General features: G+C 41.5%; 1 protein-coding gene across 4 annotated transcripts in view; it reads right to left on the reverse strand.

Annotated features, from left to right (window-relative positions):
* Positions 1-12,977, reverse strand: part of LOC122787538 (multidrug and toxin extrusion protein 1-like) — a 677,270-nt gene that overhangs the window by 332,002 nt on the left and 332,291 nt on the right. For all 4 annotated transcript variants that reach the window (XM_044054307.1, XM_044054306.1, XM_044054309.1 and 1 more), the window contains exon 7: positions 3,548-3,645. In XM_044054307.1, coding sequence (XP_043910242.1) covers positions 3,548-3,645 — 98 coding nt within the window. The remainder of the gene's footprint in view (positions 1-3,547; positions 3,646-12,977) is intronic.

Below are 12,977 nucleotides of genomic sequence, written 5' to 3' on the forward strand. Positions count from 1 at the left end.
TAATTACTAAAGGGTTTGCATCTAGAAATAAAGAGGTTATAGTGCCCCTCTACTCGTCACTCATCAGACCCATTGTAGAGTACAATGCCCCATTTGGGATGTACCTCACAAGACACTTCCAACAGCTGGAGAGACCACAAAAGTACCTCACCAAGAGGATTACTGGCCTCAAACATATGTCCTATGCAGCCCGACTGAAAAAACTCTGGCTGTACTCAGTGGCATATCGCTTACTTAGAGGTGATATCTGCCTGACTTACAAAGCCATGTCCAACTCAGAATTGATGGACATGCTCCACCTAAAGAAATCCAAGTCACTGCGAGCCACGTGCTCTAGTGAGCTAAACCTCACAACAACAATAAATAGAACATGCTGGAGGGATAGATTCCTGTCACAGAGACTCCCCATGCTTTGGAACAAAATTCCAAACTACATTAGGCAAAGCCCCTCACTAACACTCTTCAAGAGAAACCTTGACGAGTGGATGGGTAACAGAAAATACACTCCTGGGATCACTTCAATGGCTCTGCTTGACAGAGGATCAGTTAATTAATCAATGGGGCGGCGAAAGCTGACACACTCTGGCTAGGCTTATAAATGCCCTTGGGCAGATAGCCTAGTACCTACCTATGAACCTAAGAGCAAACTTTACAGTAGGACTAAGAAGGTTTCTTTTTTTTTTTTTGCTTTACAATGCACTAGTAGTTAGAATTAGGGCCATACAGGATCACCCCTACAAGACACAAAGGGAAAAATGTCCAACATTACTCACCAACAGCAATTTCCCAGTGATAATGGGTTTTCACTTTATTAGATAACCTTACTTATAGGTTCATAGGTTCATACTAGGCTATCTGCCCAAGGGCATTTATAAGCCTAGCCCAGAGTTTTGTGGCTTTCGCCACCCCTTTAGTTTGGAGGATACTATGCCCATTATTTTGCTGTGCCTCTGTCAAGCAGTGACACTGAGATAATCCCTGGGGTATATCTGTGATCTCCCATCCATTGGTCAAGATTTCTCTTGAACAAAGCCAGCGAGGTGCTCTGCCTCACATGTACCGGGATTTTGTTCCACAGCATAGGGAGTCTCTGGGTGATGAATCTGTCCCTCCAGCACGCCCTATTAATAACCGTGTCAAGGTTTAAGTCTCCCGCCCTTGTAGTTCTGAGGGATCTAGATTTTTGAGGTGAAGCATGTTCATCAATTCTGGGTTGGACATGGCCTTGTATGTCAGGCACAGGTCACCTCTGAGCAGACGGTAAGCGACTGAATAGAGCTGGAGTTCCTTCAGTCGGGCAGCATAGGACATATTTTTGAGACCCTTTATCCTTTTGGTGAGGAACTTTGGGGCCTTTCAGTTGCTGCAGGTGTCGTGTCAGATACATTCCGAATGGGGCATTGTACTCAATCACTGGTCTGATGAGTGATGAGTACAGGGGGACGATGACTTCCCTTGATCTAGATGTGAATCCCTTCATGATCAGGTGGGCAATGTAGAAGGTCTTCCTAACTACTTTGGCAACGTGAGTGTCAAGCGAAAGGTTACTGTCAACCTGGGTCCCCAGATCCCTGATAACCTCTTCTGTGCTTAGTGGGTTGCCACCTATATGGTAACTAGGAGTAACCTTGTTTTTCCCGATGGGTATGACTATGCATTTTTTGGCGTTTAACTTTAGGCCATGGCTCTGGCACCAGTTATCCGTTCTATAAGACCCTTCTGAAGGATATCTGTGTCAGATGTGTTCTCAACTATGGCGCCCAGTTTGCAGTCATCTGCAAATTTTGTCAGCCATAATCCTCCTGTGTTTGCTTGTACTTCTGAAAAGTAGATGCCGAACAGGAGTGGGCCCAGGACTGAGCCCTGTGGGACACCACTTGTGACAGGCTTTGAGTCTGACATGGTGCCAGCAACTCTGACCCTGTGGGTTCTGTCACTTAGCCAGTTTGCAACCCATCTTGTGACATACGGGTTTACATTTAAGCTGATGAGTTTTTCAATGATAGCTGAGTGGGGTATTGTGATGAAAGCCTTTGCCAGGTCGAGGTAGGCTGTGTGGACTGCCTTTCCCTCATCAATGGCCTTGGTGACTGTTTCGAAGAAGTCAACCAAGTTTAAAAGGCATGATCTGCCTTTGTCAAAGCCAAACTGGGTCGGATCCAAAGTCTGCAAGTCCCCTATGTCTTTATTTATGAGTTCCATTATGATCCTCTCCATAGCTTTGCAGATCAGGCTTGTCAAGCTGATGGGACGGTAATTTCCAGGGTCGGTGGAGGCACCGCCTTTGTGAAGTGGGACCACAGTTGCCATACGCCACTCCTTAGGCACGTATCCTGAGGTGAGGCTAAGATTAAACAGCTGCCCTAACTGTGGGTTTAATTCCTCATTGAGTTCGTGGAGCACACAACCGGGAACACCATCTGGTCCCATGGATGCTGTGTTTTTTGCCTTGGAGAGAGCAGTTTTCACCTGAGCGTTAGAGATGTTTGGGGGGCTACAATCCTCTGGTATAGATATCTCACCTTTGCACCTCTAGAAACTCCAAGTTACGTACGGATGACTTTTTGTCTTTAATAGTTACTGGAAACCTAGCACAAAGTAAACAAGATCTTGAAAATACTGGACTAAAGGAATATGGTGACTGTTGATGCTATAGTTTGCTTCATTTCCTTTTTTGCCAATGTACTAAGCCATCTCTATCTGTTTCTGTCTACTATACTAGTCTGATGTTTTTATAGTTAGCTGATAAAGACTGCAGAAAACTACAAACCTGAACAGCTGAGGACACTGATAAAAACAGGTCATTGAAATGTTTATTCTGCAAGTCAGCCCCACTTGTATAGAGAGAGAAAGCCGTGACTACAGCTCAGATGACCTGAAATCAATTAGTAGCTCAGGTGCTGAAGAAGCTGGCCATGAAAAAGGGATGGTGTGAAGGATCCTGCTCATTCCTCTGGAAGAATGGTCAGAGAGTGCATGCTCAGAGTGTGAACGCCATGTAGAATCCCTGATGGAGTATGATATCACTAGAGCTGCTTGAAAGCAGGGAGAGTCACAGAGGAAATGCCTGTCACTAGGATTCAGGTCCCTCATTTATGGCCATTGCGCACTTACTCTTGGGGACACTACAGGCCTGCATAGTAGTAATGGCTAAGCTAAAGGAAAACACCTCTCCCAAAACTTGTCCCCTTGTCCCTAGGAAGAACAAATTGGGTCTTGTCTCCCTGGGGGACAGCTGTGCTGATTCAGCATAATGGGGGGAAGGGTTGCTATTCAGTTGAGAGTCAAAACAAGCAAACAAACAAACAAAAACATGTTTGTTCCACCCCTTAACTTGCAAATCAGGAAACAGATCACCGAATATGAATTAATAAACACCCTGACTGATTTGCATCCTACTACCAGTTATTGTTAGCCTTACTTCTGCTTCTGCTTCTGCTGTGTATGCTGACTGACTGGAATTTGTAAACTTTTATTGTTGCCCAGATGTTCAAAACAGTTGGGGATATCAAAAATACTGAATGAAACAGAAATAGATTTTACTTACGCCAGTCCCAGATGTAGTACAAATATAAAGATGTAGTTTGCTACTGCATTCAACAGGTTTACTACAAACCCACAAATAATCTGTGGTAAAATAACACCCTGAAATACAATAAAAAAAAAGTTATAACCCAATCAACTGTCAGAACACTGAATGTATATAAGCAAATTAAACAATGTTCTATGTACTATGTTACATCTCTCAAATGCATGCCACTACTCTTTTAATAAAAGTCAGGTTAACGTTTGTGGGTGGAAATACATACAAAGATAGATTTGACTGCATTTATCACTCAGTTTAATTCAGAGTCCTATTTTATGTGCACAGGTTTACCCTTTTACTTAGGTTCATAGGTCTGTACTAGGCTAATGGCCCTGGAGTCTTTACAAGCCTAGCTCATAGAAGTAAACTTGCAATAAGAGCCACACAAAACCAAGTAAAATGAAAAAGTAGAATCCGGTCTGGCAACAAAAGAAAATCTTTTAATTAAAATAATCCAAAGTACAAGTAAAAAGCAATAATCCAGGTAAGCGCTTTCGTCTGTCACACTCAGCACAGCACCTTTAATTCCGATAGCTCTATTAGATCTATTTTAGAGAAAAATTGGGCTTTTTTGTTGAACGATTCTTTGCTCAGGAATAAATTAGATATACATCTCCCCATTATGTACAAAAAAGGTTACAGCCTCAAGAAATGTTTTGAGACTACTTTTAATAACAACTGTCAAGGCTACATGTATAAATGTGGTCGATGTAAATTTTGTAACCTTATTTTAGAAACCTGTGGGGTTCTTGTAAATGGGCAATATATAAAGATCATGGGTAGATTTTGTTGTTTTTTGGAAAAGGTTATTGTGCTATGTGTACCCATTGTGTGTCATTTTATGTGGGGAAAACAGAAAGGAAACTGAAAGAAAGGATGGGTGAACATCTTAGAGCTATTAGAGACAAAGTTGTAAATAATGCTTTAGCAAAACACATTTGCTTAAACCCCACACATCAGTTCAAATTCATTGTTTTAGATATTTAAAAAAAACAATGATGGGGGGAGCATGGCCAGCCCATTTAGAAAAAAATGCAATTGGGGTGGCAAATTCGCCTGTGCGTACATTTTTGGCCAGGCCTGAATGAGTCTCTTTTCCTTAACAACATTTTAAATTAAAATCTCTGGAGAGATAATTTATTCTATTATTTATTTTTCCATCATCAATATTCATAATGGCTATTATACCTTATTATATTTATTATTATATTTTTTATTATTATTAGTATTATACTTTTATTATTCATCATACTTGTATTTTATACATAAAACATATACATTTATACACTGCCAACCTATGCGTGTGTTCAGCATATTATGGTCATAATTTTTCATTATTTTAGGTTTATTTTACATTTATAACTATTTACGTAGGTATTACACATACTCTCAGTATTTGGGTTGTTTATTATATTTATATTTTTAACGTTTTACAATGGTTTTGTAACGCAATTATTTGAGGTATATTCAGCTTATTTATATGACTGCACCTTTTAGATATGCTTCATTCTTGTGTGTCTAAGGTGGGGGGGGAGGGGTGAATTTGCTGTCATTTTGCTGACATCATGTTTTTTGCGAAATGGACCAATAGTATTGAAAGGAGGGAATTTCAAATGGTTTTAACAGAAGGAAGTGATGTTTCTTATTGTCAGAAGAAGTTTGTCAGTGTGACAAACGAAAGCGCTTATCTGGATTATTGCTTTTTACTTATTGTACTTTGGATTATTTTAATTAAAAGGTTTTCTTTTGCTGCCAGACTGGATTCTACTTTTTCATTTTACTTAGCCCATAGAAGTACCCTGGCATTGTGCTGCCCGACATTAGTTCCCAGTGCCTCTATCAAGTAGAGCCACTGGAGTGGTCCCCGGGGTGAACGTTCTATTTCCCATCCACTCATCAAGATTTCTGTTGAAGAGGGCCAGTGAGGTGCTCTGCTTGACATGTATGGGAAGACTATTCCAGAGCATGGGCAGTCTCTGGGTTATGAGCAGCATGTTCTGTTGACTGTGGTAATGAGGTTGAGGTCTCTTGACCGTGTGGTGTGGAGGGATTTGGATTTCTTTAGATGTAGCATTTCTAACAGAGCTGGGTCCAACATGCTTTGTAAGTCAAGCAGAAATTGGGTCTTAGTAGACGATATGGCACAGAGAATAGCTGGAGTTTTTTAAGTCTGTCTATGTAGGACATATGTTTAAGGCCTAAGATCTCTTCATGAGGTACTTTTGTGGCCTTTCCAGCTGCTGCATGTGTCTAGTGAGGTACAGGCCAAATGGGGTATTATACTCGATGATTGGCCTAATGAGGGAAGAGTAGAGAGAGATAATGACCTCTTTCTTCCTGGATGCGAAACCCTTGGTAATGAGATGTACCACAAAGAAGGACTTTCTGACCACAGTGGCAATGTGGTGGTTGAAGGAGAGGTTGTTATCAACCTGTGTCCCCAGATCTCTTATAACGCCTTCAGTGTTCAGTGGGCTCCCATCGATGTGGTAATTAGTGGGAACTGAGTTTTTCCCAAAGGGGATGATGACACATTTTTGGCATTAAGCTTAAGGCCATGGTTTTGACACCAGTCATTGGTCTTAGTGATGCCTTTCTGTAGGATGTCTACATCACTTGGGGATTTAATAATGGCTCCCAGCTTGCAGTCATCTGTGAACTTGGTCATTTAGAGTCCTTCCGTGTTGGCCTGGACTTCTGAGAAGTAGATGCCAAACAGCAGAGGACCCAGGACTGATCCCTGTGGAACTCCACTCATGACTGGTCATTAGTCTGACTTGGAGTACACTACTTTCACACTGTGGGTTCTATCTGTGAGCCAATTTGCAACCCACCTAGTGATACAGGGGTCAATGCCTAGTTTGGTGAGTTTATCAATAATTCCTGAGTGGGGAATGGTATCAAAGGCCTTGGCCAGATCGAGGTAGGCTGTATGAACTGCCTTGCCCTCATCCACAGCTCTGGTGACTGACTCAAAGAAGTCAACCAGGTTGAGCAGGCATGATCTATCTTTCACAAAACCAAATTGAGTGGGATCTAAAGTTTGGAGATTCCCTATATCCTGGTTAATTAGGTCCATGATGATGTGCTTCATAGCCTTACATATCAGACTTGTCAGGCTAATGAGGCAATAATTCCCAGGGTCTGTAGTCACTCCCCCTTTATGGAAAGGGATGACTGTAGTAGTGTGTCATTCGGTAGGGACAAACCTGAGGTGAGGCTGTGATTGAACAGGGCACACAGATGTGGTGCCAGTTCAATTTGCAGTTCATGTAGAACACATCCAGGAATATTGTCGGGTCCCATGAAAGCTGTATTCTTGGCCTTGAACAATACAGCTTTAACCTGTGCTGCAGTAATGCTGGGTACCTGGCATTCCTCCGGTATTGTGATTGGTCCTTTGAGGGGGTAGAGAGGGGTAAAGCTGACACTGAATCTGTCAGCCAGTACGTTGGCAATATCTGTTGGCTCACTGTAGGAGGTACCATTGTGCAGTAACTCACAGCAAACCTGGGTATTGCCGTAGAGATTCTTGATATAACTACAGAAGGCTTTGTGGTTGTTTTTAGTGTCTGCCGCAATTCTGCCTTCATAGCTGGCTTTACAGGTTTTGATGAGGGATCTCAACTTTTTGTTGAGGGTAATAAGGGAGTTTTTCCAGTCTTGGGACTTCACCTTTTTCTGCAACAGTTTCTTCCTTCTGTTGTAGAGTTTATTAATGGCAGGGGACCACCAGATTGGCTTCCTTTTTTTGGAGGAGAACATCTTGGTTTTGTTGGGTATGGCTAGTTCCATGCATTTGTGTACGTGTTCATACAGTGCATCGGTGTATGATTCATCAGTCATGCATTTATTTTCCATTAACATGGGTGCCGTGAAGTTAGCCACCTCTGTTTTTAGGAGCCAAAAGTCAGCTTTGGAGAAATTTTTCATGGTGGTTACCTTTGCGGGGGGTGTGGGTGAGATGTGGATTTCATGGTGATTCGTTTATGGTCGGCTCTAACCAGGGAGGAATTAACTATTGGTGTAGATCAATGGTCACCCATATTAGTAATAACCAGGTCAAGGATGTTGCTTCCTCTAGTGGGGATAAGAGTGAGCTGGTCCAGGGCACTGGAACTGACGAATTCCAGAAAACGTTGGGCCAGTGTATTGGTGCACGAGTAATTTTCCCAGTTGATGGAGTGGTAGTTGAAGTCACCTAGTATTAGAGTGTTGGGATGGACCATAATAGTTTCCAGGGTGCTTAGGAACATGGAGTGAGAGTCTTGTGACATGGTTGGGGGAAGTATAGCAGGCTACGACCTGAATCACCATCTTACCCAAAGTTAGTTGTACCTGAAGTATCTCAGATGCATTATGCTGGGCTACTAGTCTGGAGATGTGCATATCCTTTATGAATATGGAGACATCACCGCCTTTGGAGCTTCAGTCCATGTACTGGGGCCGAAAGTTGTGGAATGAGTTATAGCCTGGTAGTGCAGGGGTGCTTTCTGCTGCTTTAAACCAGGTCTCCATTACAGCACAAATGTTGACTTTAGTAACTGTCTTCTATAAAGCAGTGAATGGCTGATATCTGATGACAGGTGTATCAGTGGAAGACTGAGGAGCCTTTATTGCCCACTATACAGTGTACATATTCAGGAAAAAAGATTACCAAGCATGCTGTTCTGACACACAGAAAAATATTCTACAATTGTGTAGGCAGAGCAGGCAGGGTCATTCAGACTTGAGTTTCATCCAGTTGCAAATGGGCAGCAGGACTGGAGGTAACCTTTAAATGGGACTGCCACATACTTGTTATAAAAGGAGAGTGGGGGAGTGCAGGTGAGAAGTTCAGATTTGTATCACAAATGATGGACGGGCTGCATGACTTTATAACATTTAATTAAATTTAATTTTTCACAACTAGGAATACTTGAAATCGATTTCTCAACCAACACACTGTACATAAAAGGAACAAACTGCATGTCTTAAGACACTGGCTAGTTATTACTTTATGGTGGGGATGACAAACTCAGGGTCAGATTTAGGCATAAGCTAAACAAGCTACAGTTTAGGGTTTCACAATTTGAAGTAGGGATGCCACCTATTCTTTTTTTTGTTTGTTTGTTTTTTCTGGACTACCCAGTGTACTAGTAGATAGAATTAGGGCCTTACAGAATTGCAGTACTCTGGAAAACACTGTTAAAACTCTGGTATTCTGTTTAAAAAATCAAAAATACTACTGGATTTTGTTAAATTGGCAGATTCGCTATGCTTTTATTTAAAAAAAGCTTTGTGATTGTGAGGTAAACCAGGAAAAGAGGACATTCCTCCCCCACCCACACGACATGCCTATGAAGTCACAAAATTGGTGGAAAGTGGGCAGGGAGAGGGGAGGAGATGAGCAGGGTTTTAGGAGGCATGAGGGGTGTGGCTTTAGTCCAGTTTTGGCCCCGATAAAAGGTGGCAACCCTAGTGTGAAAGGGGCCTCTCAAAAATTCAGAACTTTCAGAACTGTTTTGTTACTGTTTGATTATAATTTCATACATAAAAGTCTACATAAACAAATTTCCTATTAATAAATGTAGTGAAACTAAATAATTAAAAGCTCATTTTAAAAGTGCTATTAGTATTAGGTGAATAGGGCCTTGATAACTTTCCATGCCTTAGCACCTCACTATCTCTAAATCCATCTCTGGGGTCACATTGAATAAACTGGTGGCTGTTTTTTTAAAAAGAGAAGTAAGGTCAGAACATTAACGTACAGTTAAAGGTCACCAGCTGTTTGATATGCTGAATTTCCTGTATGGATGAAGCCTGAACAACTGAAAAGTTAGTGTTACCACATCCATGTGCCTTTCATCCATAACTACTTATATTTATATGGTCAGGTTTTGACCAGAGCAGGATCCTCCTGTATAGCGGCAGGAATATGGCTGTCAGAGATGCACCTAAAAAAGCCATGGATCACCCAGTGGCTGCAGGGCTAATTACTTGCAAGTAAGAAACAAATAACAATAGCAACTGCTTTACACTGAGCAGTAGAAGTAGAATATATAGGGGCAAATTCTTTAGCAAAGTGAGAACAAAGGCTGTTAAAAAGTAAACAGAGCTATAAGCCATCAAGGAAGCAGAATAAGGGGATAAAATATGACTCGGGGAAATATCTGCACTGGCTACAGTGCAGCAGATTTCACTGGGACTGTCATCATTTATCATAATCTAAATATAGCATTCATGGCATCTGTACAGCTTCAAGGAGCAGACGAGCCTTGACTACGGGTAAATATGGATGTCATATCAGCCACACTATTTTTCATTGTACTTATTTACACGTCATGCAGTAATACTGAGTCTAAGCAAATCTTTCTGAACTTGTTTGGAAATTGCACTGGAGTTTAAAAGGTAAACCATTTTCCTTAGTTGTTGCTAAAAGTCTATTAAACTTAAGTTGATTTCAACTCTTTTGAATGGATTTTTAAAAGACAGTTATTCAATAAACACAATTTTATTTCATCTCAGAGTACAGTTTTCTCATTACCAAATAATCGCTACACTGCCATATAGGAGTAAAGCTTGAGATGGCAGTTTCCATTTGTGTGGCTTTCTATGTTAATCTTGTTTATTTATTTATTTTATTTAAAATTTATTTATAGGGCTAGAACCCTGATCACAAGTGACCAATTTTAGTCTTAGCCCATGAATAAAAAGAAATTAAGAATAACATTTACTAAGACTGCAAGAGTATAATGGAAATTCACATGTATAACATACCATCATTGGCTAAAAAAATAAAAGAGTGGATACAATTGTAATATACATTATTTACAATAAATTAAAAAAAATCTCACTTAGAAAGTGAGGTGTCTGTATGACAGTTTTTCTAAGTGGCAATGACAGGATACTGGAGTGGAGAGAAGGGCATTAGACAACATTGTTTGAGTAGGTGGAAGAAGTTATATTAAGAAAAAGATTATGTGGATGAGAAATATAAATGTATGCAATAGAATGTACCACATAAGGGTTCTAGGGATTAGGGAAGAGTGTTAGTAGCAGGCTAAAGAGAGAGAGTGATGAGAGGCAATGGCATTTGGCTGATGAGAGGAGGTGGGCCTAAAGGTTGAATCCTATATTTAGAGTATGATGAAGTGTCTTATTTGTGGAAGAATACTTTCTGTACAGTGGAGTTTAGTTTAGGGAAACTGCAATGCAAGGAAAACAAAGCCTCAATTATAGACTGGATCTTAGTTTCCAACCCCGAAAAAATTACCACCTCAGGGACTCTCCCAAACAGCATTAGTGAATACTCCTCAGCATTCATAATACATAAACCTATCTCTATATCAAATGTACACCAGTATAGCTGCAACAGAGATCTATCCCATTTCTCCCCAGACTCCTTCAATGACATCCTACAGAATATTATCTGCAGCCCACTAACACTTCTGTCAATTGGTTCAATTCTATATTTTTTAAGATCCTAAATAGCCTTGCCCTTCTCCGGTTAAAAAGGATCATGTCAAAACATGCTAGATGGCTTACTAAGTCCACAAAACAAGTTATGTCTTCTAGGGACAAAGCCTGGAAAGCCTGGCAAAAAAATCAAATCCCTGTCCAACCTCACTCTTTATAAACAACGCCACAATCAGGCTAAATGCCTAGTCAACAAAAACAAAAACGAATACTTCCAAGCTATCCATGACCAACACAGGCTTAACCCTAAAAGCAATCAACTCCCTTCTCCACCCTGGAAATAACAACCCATGTCCACACCCCAAAAAAACACCCACTGAGATAGCCTCCCTCTTTAACTCACACTTCATTGATACCATTCAGAAACTACCACCTTTCCACCTATAACAACTAACCCAACAGGAACTCCACCTGTACACTCTTCTTCTATGCCTCTACCTGCTTTCACTCTACCACCCATACCCACCTCCACTATCAAAAAGGTCCTCTACAAACTCAAACCGTGCTCCAATGCCTCTGACAACTTACCTGTTGAATACCTACAACTCTCAGCCTCCTCCATTGCATAACCTGTTAGCATCCTCCTCAATATGTCTATTTAGGAATCCTATATATCTGATATCAGGAAAAGAGCTTTCATTCTTTCACTTCATAAAGGTGGCAACGACCTTGATATCCCTAACTTCCATCCTACTGCAATCCTCTCCCCAGTCTCCAAAATACTTGAGAAATGTATTCACACTAAGCTCCTCAATCACCTGACCCAGCACCAAATCCTCTCCCCCACTCAACATGGCTTTAGGCCCGTACATAGCACTAACACCACCCTAATTTCCTTCCTTAATACAGTCAATAGAGCTAGAGATGCTGGTTCCTTAGTCTCTGTACTCTTCCTGGACTTATCAAAGGCTTTCAACACTATTTCCCACTCCCTCTTGCTTATTAACTCTCTGATCTTGGATTATCTCCCCCTACCTTACAATGGTTTAATAACTATCTCAGTAATAGACAGCAATCTACCAAGTGGCAACAGTATTCTTCTCCTTTCATGACTACAAATACAGGTGTTCCCCAAGGCTCAATATTGGGGCCTCTCTTCTTCTTCTTCTTTCGGCTGCTCCCATCAGGGGTCGCCACAGCAGATAAACTGTTTCCATTTCTTCCTGTCCTCTGCATCTTGCTCTGTCACACCAACCACCTGCATGTCCTCTCTCACCACATCCATGAACCTTATCTTAGGCCTTCCTTTTTTCCTGTTACCTGGCAGCTTCATCCTTAGCATCTTTTTCCCAATATACTCTGCATCCCTCCTCAGCACATGTCCAAACCAACGTAATCTTGCCTCTCTGGCTTTGTCTCCAAACCTTCCAACCTGGGCTGACCCTCTAATACACTTATTCCTAATCCTGTCCATCCTCGTCATACCCAGTGCAAATCTTAACATCTTCAACTCTGCCACGTCAAGCTCTGACTCCTGCATTTTTGTCAGTGCCACTGTCTCCAACCCATATAACATAGCTGGTCTCACTACACTCTTGTAGACCTTCCCTTTTACTCTTACTGGTACTTGTCTGTCACAAATCACTCCTGACACTCTTCTCCACCCACTCCATCCTGCCTGTACTCTCTTCTTCACCTCTCTTCCACACTCACCATTACTCTGAAGTGTTGATCCCAAGTATTTAAACTCATTCACCTTCGCAACCGCTACTCCCTGCATCCTCATGATTCCTCTATCCTCCCTCTCATTCACATACATATATTCTGTCTTAGTCCTGCTGACCTTCATTCCTCTTCTTTCTAGAGCATATCTCCACCTCTCCAGGGTCTCCTCCACCGGTTCCCTACTCTCACTACAGATCACAATGTCATCTGCAAACATCATAGTCCACGGGGACTCCTGTCTGATCTCGTCTGTCAACCTGTCCATCAC

The sequence above is a fragment of the Protopterus annectens genome, chromosome 13.part0 (assembly GCF_019279795.1).
Source record: "Protopterus annectens isolate FY-2018-M chromosome 13.part0, PAN1.0, whole genome shotgun sequence".
In the NCBI taxonomy this organism is placed as follows: Eukaryota; Metazoa; Chordata; order Ceratodontiformes; family Protopteridae; genus Protopterus; species Protopterus annectens.